This window comes from Didymella exigua, assembly GCF_010094145.1.
Source record: "Didymella exigua CBS 183.55 unplaced genomic scaffold M421scaffold_102, whole genome shotgun sequence".
Taxonomy (NCBI): domain Eukaryota; kingdom Fungi; phylum Ascomycota; class Dothideomycetes; order Pleosporales; family Didymellaceae; genus Didymella; species Didymella exigua.
In genome coordinates this window covers 1-6,865 of record NW_022984876.1, presented here as the reverse complement: position 1 = coordinate 6,865, position 6,865 = coordinate 1, and the positions used below count along the sequence as shown (strand labels likewise).

Here is a 6,865-nt window from a genome sequence, read left to right as displayed (position 1 = left end):
AATAGCACCACATAAGTAACTACTAACTAGACCCTAGACTCACTAGCGTGGAGTGGAGAAGCGGCCTCTAGGCCTGTTCACGTAAGCGCTCGTCAACGAGCAGACCACACGTGACTGCTCGTTAACGAGCATGACACGACATTGCTTGTTAACAAGCAAGCACTTACATCTTATTAGACTAACTCTAGTCGCTTGTTAACAAGCACTCTTGTACTGTTAGTATATAGCAAGTAGGAACACAACTCTTATAGTTTGTGTTTAACCTTGTTAATTAAGTTTGTCTTTAGAATCTTAACCTAACCTTTAAGCTAGATAGTCTACTCTATACTACTCATCGTTACCCCCAGTCGTTGTTAGGTGTTTCACCCAGGCGTCTACCCTTACTGTTCTAGAACCATTACTCATCCCCAAGAACCAATAGAATCAGTGCTTACGAGCCTTGCTTAAAGTACGACTTCAACAGCTCTTTATTAAGTGCTAGAAGCCTTACTATTTATATTAGGCTTCTAAGAGATTAATCTGCCTAATAAGGACTCTATATAGAATTAAAGTAACAAGAAAGATGTGTAAAGCAGACACATAGTACTAGCAATTATCTATATTAAGATATAACTTGTACTTAGAAAAGAATTGCGTAAATAATTAGGCACTCTAACAAATAGACTTAATAAGGTAGAGTAATATAAATAACAACAATGGTTTGAATTATACTACTGCAATGCTATAGCTACTATAGGGGATTGGTCCACGCAGGTAGCGCAGTCCATTCTGTGTCAAACTTCTCAATAGCCGCGATGAAATCTCGGTGTTCCTTCTTCTCGACTAATACTGCCGGCGAGTCATTTGTCGCGTCTCTCCACCTGTCCTTCTCCGCCTGCGTGACATACACAGCTTTCATTCTAGGTAACCAAGTATTGACAAGAAGGTTAGTCCTGGCTTGCATCGTGGTATACTTAGCCTTCATGAACCTGTGCCAGTATGTCTTGAGGTCCTGCCTTGTCCATGCCCGGAACCCAGCGGGCGTATGGTTGGGCAGCAGAGTCGTGTCGAGGACGTCAAGTACATCGCCTATACGGTCTGTTTGGGCTACCATGATTCCCTGGATCTTCTGGTGGCTCTGGTAAATACGAGAGCCCATAGTGGCACGCAGACTTGAGAAAATCGTTCTGGCTTTTGAATATGTAGCCATATCTCTAGTCCAAGTGTTATCTGCCCAAGGTTTTTTGTTTCCCCATGGACCAGTCTTGCTAGGCGTATTGATGGCGGATTCGAGGGCGACAAATTCGGATCTCTTGAATGTCTTTGACGGAAACTGCGCCGCAACGTGCATGATGGGATTCCAAAGTGTTCCGGCGCCGCCTTGCGTGGCTACACCGGGCCACGCAAAAGGGGCCACATCCCACAGGGCGTTGACATAGCCACAGAAGGAGACTTGTTGTCCCTGGGGTGCACTCAGATCGGGGTCGGCAAGCTGGCCTCTCGTAGCCTCCAGGTGCTGGAAGAACAGGTCGATCATCTGCGCCTCGAGGACGTGCTCCGTATGATACGAAATGCCCGCGGAGCGTGCCGTCAAGGGACTGCCAAAGTCAAAGTTGCCGCAGTCCTTGGAATCGACCCAGCCCCAATCCTCGCCCTTGAGCTCGCCGCCTGGAGGAAAGTCGTCCTCGATGTAACAAATCCTTTCACATGCACTTACCGGCTTGCTACTTCCCGACCTCTCGGCCAGTATGTGCAGTAGCTCGCTTCCTGCGTGAACGCCATGGCTATGCCCCCGCCGTTGATGAGCATGGAGATGCGCAGCGATGGCGTTTTCATCAATAGTGGACGTCGGTGTCGGAACATCCCTCTTGCGCTTCACATCCTGCCAGATGCCGCCCTGGTTGCTCGCAGCCAGGGCATCGTATGCTTGCTCGCACGTGATACCTTCGTCACTATCGAGAGCAGGGCAGAAGAACTCGCCGGCGGGGATGCTGAATGCTGGACCGTATACAGCACCTCTCTTAGCCAGAGATGACATGTGAGAGCCGATGTGTCTCGTGTGCAGGCTGGCGCCGACATTGGGTATGGATTCCAAATTGCGGGTAGGCTCGGTAACTCCTGATCTCGACGTGTTCCTAGTCACAACTTCGTCTTCAGCGCGGCCATCGATGAGGAGATGGTCGAGACCCCGGCGTCTTCTCTTCGAAGGTACTGGACCAAGGTTGGGACAGGTGCCGCCCTTGATGATGGTCTTTTCCCACGGGTCCGTCAGATTGATCTCGCCACCAGACCAACTAAACTCACCGGGCGCCGTTGCTCTTGCAAACAAACGAGCGCCGACGTCGAGACCGTAGGTAAAGGGGCACGTGCCCGTTGTTGAGATGCCCGCTGCAAACTTAGTCGTGAGCTTGACCTCGCCGACAACTGCAACGGCGGCCGGCTCAACATTCCACTTATCGACAAAGCGAACCCCAAATTCGGCAGCAGCTGACAGCTTAAAGGTGACATCTCCAGAAGCTGTGATACCAGCGTAAAATTCGGGCTTTTTGATGCCTGAGAAGTCGCCCGTGCGATCGAGGCTTGGTTTGCTGTTGTCGATGAGCTCGGGCTTATAAGAATTAGTATCTGGCATGACTTGACGGACTTCCCATTTGGCAATTTCGAGCTTGGTCTCAATCAAGCCAGCCATGCCGAGGGAGGCATCGATGGTGCCTTCGACAGTAAGCTGGGGGCCGATGGTGGCAATTCCGGGAATCTTGAATGATGCACCGGGAAATGGGAGATTGAGAATGACTTTCTTCTTCTCGTACGTCACGCGGGCAAGGGCCTCGAGGGTGACAACACCAGTGACCTTTCCCTTGTTATAGAAGGTCAAGTAGCTCTTGTCGAGGTTGAGCGGCAGAGTAAGACTTTCAACGATAAGGGTGAAGCCGAAGCTGGACTCGACCTCGATGTCGAGGACGGCCTGGCCGAGCAGATGGCCATCGTAGTTGACGCCCTCTACTGATCCGGGGCAGTCCCATGCCTCGTCAAATAACTTTGCCGTGATGCTGTCGTCGTACTTGTGCGTGAACTCACGTTTAATCTCGGGTTTCACGAGGGCCGCCAGCCATTCAAGGATGTCTTTGCCAAACCACCGCGCGTGCAAGTCCCGCGAGGCAATTTTATCGAAGTGGAAGTCGTCGCGAAATTCTTCCTCGAGCCAGCGCACGTGATTCCCACCAACGTCTTGGAGCGTGCGCTTGGCGAGCCTCTTGCGACCTTGAACATCTCGCTTACGGCTCACGGATCCGGCGACGATGTTCTCCCAATAATCTTCTTGGTTGCTGTAATCAATGCGCATCTGGGTGTTGCCAAGACCACGCGGCACTCGGTGGAAATCGTAGTCAAAAGTCAAATCATAGACGACAGGCTCGAGGCTGGCGAGGTGCGACAGACGACGGGGCAGGAGCTTGGCGTGGTCACTGCCAGGGGCCGGTGTCATGCCCTTGGCGACGGCATACTTACCTGGGCCACAGCCCTTGGGCATCTGGAGAATCGTTCCAGGGACGCCATGGCCGAGTCCAATTTTGTGGCAGTTGCTGTCTGGGGTGTGGTCGTTGCAGACCATACGGACAGTATGCTCGCCCTCAGAGACCGAGTCATTGCAGTCAAAGACGTCCCAATGGGATCCGTCACGTTTGTCGAGCGAAACTTGGAGCGCCTCTGGTGAGACAAGGACCACGAATTGGAACGCGGCATCGTTAGGGTCATCGTTGCCGCCGTCCGACGTCTTGTCTGTCTCGAGAGTAAAGTCCGTGTCGGAACCGCCTTCGGGCGGGTGCTCGAAAAGGTTCTTGAGGTCCACGGGCAGGAAGAGGGGCTCACCGTCCGATTCGCAGCAGAAGGTGCGGACGCGGGTTGTGTGGATGCCGCAGGTTTCGCTACCACCAAAGTACGAGTCGGTGATCTGCACCGTTTTCATGTCGGGACAATGGCCATCGAAGCAGTTGCCGGGCTTGCCATACCAGGCGCAGTTTTTCCACTTCTCAACCTCTTTTTCAGGGCAGCAGTATAGCTTCTGGGTGTCAATATCCAGCTCCTCGAGGACCTCCAGCAGAACTAGACCCGTAAGAGCTGCGAGCGGGTGCGTGCGACCAAGAACCCTCAAGATGACTTTGGCCACATCGTCGAGGATGTCGAGAACGGTCCCGGAGAAGGTCAGGGGGAGTTCGCCACTGTGGCATTGTTCGCCAACGCCGCGCCACTTGCAGATGTTCTTCTCACCCAGAGAGCTCTCGCAGCAGTGCGCCATTTGGCCATCCCAGCAGTCCTTGCCGCCGCCATACTTGCTCATGTGCGTCATGACCTCGTCGTCTTTGCAGTAGCCATTGCAAAAATTAGCCTGGGCTCCGCGCCATGTGCAAGATTTGGGGTCGGGGGCTCCCGACAAGGGACAGCAAAGAGTGCTCTTCTGTTTCTTGCCGCACTTCTGGTCCGTGATCTTGATCTCGCCCGACTTGCAGTTCTCAACGCCGCAGCTCGTTACGTAGCACATCTCGTTGGTGCCTGTCCAGTTCTCGTCACTCTTGTCGGTAGACTTGAAGTCGCCTAAGGGCTTGGGATCCAGTACGGCAGACAAAGCAGACATCTCGGCATCGTCCTGGTCGATGGCCCAAATCAGATAGCCTCCGAGTCCAAGCTTGGCTGCGAGATCCTTCTTCTGCTTGAATGTCTCCTTGTCGTCGTATGACACCCACTGATCAGTGTTCCAGGTAATGTACTTGACACCAGCCTCCTTATCATGGACAGGCTTGATCTTGTTGACTTTGATGACTTCCATGATTTCGCGGTAACTCAGGATGCCAGACTCACCACTGCACGCTCCTTTAGTGGCGCCTCCCTTGAAAACACAACCGGGCTTATTGCAGGACGGATCAGCCAGCTGGAACGCGCGACCGTAGAAACCGAGACCCATGTTCAGCTTACTGGCTGGGACGTCATTTCTCCAGAAGAGATCAAATGCCAGGCTCATCTCAGTCAGGTTGGTGTGGCCGTAAATGTGTGAACCGATTGGATTATCACGATCCCAGACCCCGTGAAGGCTGTATTGTATTAGCCAAGATGCAGGTATAAAGGGAATCAGGGCAGTTACGGAAAATTACAGGAAGGGATGAGGAGAGAACCACTTACTCATATGACATGACGTTGACAAAGTCGGTATACTCAATTGACTTGAGGTCAAAGTGGCGCAGATACCAGAAGCTTGTTGGCACCGTGTAAGAAACAATGTACTTGTTGGGCTGCTTCTTGTTCTCCTCATCAAGCTCTTTGAGGAATTGGGTGAAGTTCTCGCCGTCCTCAGGGACACCACCGCGATCGTCCGCACCGGGGTACTCCCAGTCAAAGTCGACACCGTCAAAAGCGTACATTCGAAGGAAGGACATGAGGTTGCCGATGAACTTCGATCGGCTCGCTTTGGTGCTGACCATGTTGCTGAATACCTTTTGCAAAGGCCCCGGGTCGTTGTGTGTCCATCCACCAATGGCAATAACCATCTTGAGGGCGGGATTCTTCTTCTTGAGGTTCGTGAAATCTGTGAATAGCTTGTCGGGCAGGTTGTCCATGCCGACGATCTGGAGATCTGGCTGAATAAAGGCAAAGGAGAAGTACAGATGAGTTAGGGAGTTAACGGGTATGTCTTTCAAGCCCTGTTTTACGATGAGTAGGAGACAATCAATGCTGGGGAGAATAATACTGACCATATCCTGACATTTGGAGTCATGTCTCCATGCCTCGTAGTATCCAATGACACGGTTGAGTTGGTCAGAAGCCTTGTTTTTAGGACCTGGCTGATCGCAGTTGGACTGGCATCCGCCAGTGGCTCCATTGTCCTTTTTGTCGCAGAAGTCCCTGTTTTTCACAACCGTTAAAAATTGTTCGCTCCGCTGGCATCTGGATCTGTACATACTTTGTCATTCCGCAAAACCCCCACTTGCCGCAACAGACATTCAGGGGACACTCTTGACCAGGAATAGCCGCATTCTTGCCACACTCTGCCTTCGCTTCGCAGTTGGACCAGCATACCTCGTTGGGAGAAATGCCAGATGTGCCGCAGGCTCTATAAGAGGGAGAGAAGTCAGCATTCAAGAACAATAGCAGCAGCAAACGCGAGGAAGGATGTCGTCCAACGAGCCACGCGACTGGCACAAGTGAAAGAAGGACTCACTCCTCGCCGTAGTTACACTGGCCAGTCTTCTTGGGACAACAGGCCTTGTTCTTGCAAGGGCGGTCGGGACCGCAGGAATAGTCACCGCCGTCGACTACCTGTCTCCCGAACAGGGAAGAGAACTCTGTACGCCCTACTAAGGAAACGCTATTCTCGAGTGACGCAGGGACGATTTCGCGCCCGTCAGCGTCAATGATACCATTGTCGCCGCGAGCGGCAATATGACCAGAGCTATCAGCACTGCAGACTGGCAGCTCATGGTCACGACGGTTCTTGGCCGAGTAATCAAAGGGTCTACGTGAATTGTATGGCAGGTTAGTACACTAGGCTTTACTAGTCCAGGTTGTAAGATATGGCTGAGGAAAAGTGACTTACGAGACCGGGGCGCGGCACGCACCAGGTAGTTCGGGGACAACAATCGCGCTGGCGCTACCAGGTCTTGCTGTAATCACTCCTCCAAGGGATGGGGTAATGAACGTAGATAGAAGCTGTCACGGTTTTGGAGTCTTTTCTCTTGTACCACGTATCACAGTTTCATATCTCTACTGCTGTACAACGTAGTACACCCTGCCCTTTCCTTTTACACCGCTATTCCCCTATAACAACAGTCCATAGCTACATACAATACAACCTCAGTTCAATCCTTCAATTCCTTCTGCATATGCGCTGTTCCTACAC

General features: G+C 52.1%; 1 protein-coding gene across 1 annotated transcript; it reads right to left on the bottom strand.

Moving 5' to 3' along the window:
- Positions 1–730: 730 nt before the first annotated feature.
- M421DRAFT_79273 (glycoside hydrolase family 18 protein) lies at positions 731–6,675 on the bottom strand (the record flags this gene model as incomplete). Its single annotated transcript, XM_033597465.1, has 6 exons — positions 731–5,063; positions 5,152–5,669; positions 5,721–5,871; positions 5,930–6,079; positions 6,188–6,481; positions 6,563–6,675. Coding segments are annotated over 6 exons (5,559 nt in total), but the record flags the coding sequence as incomplete, so codon positions are not given.
- Between the last annotated feature and the right edge of the window lie 190 nt (positions 6,676–6,865).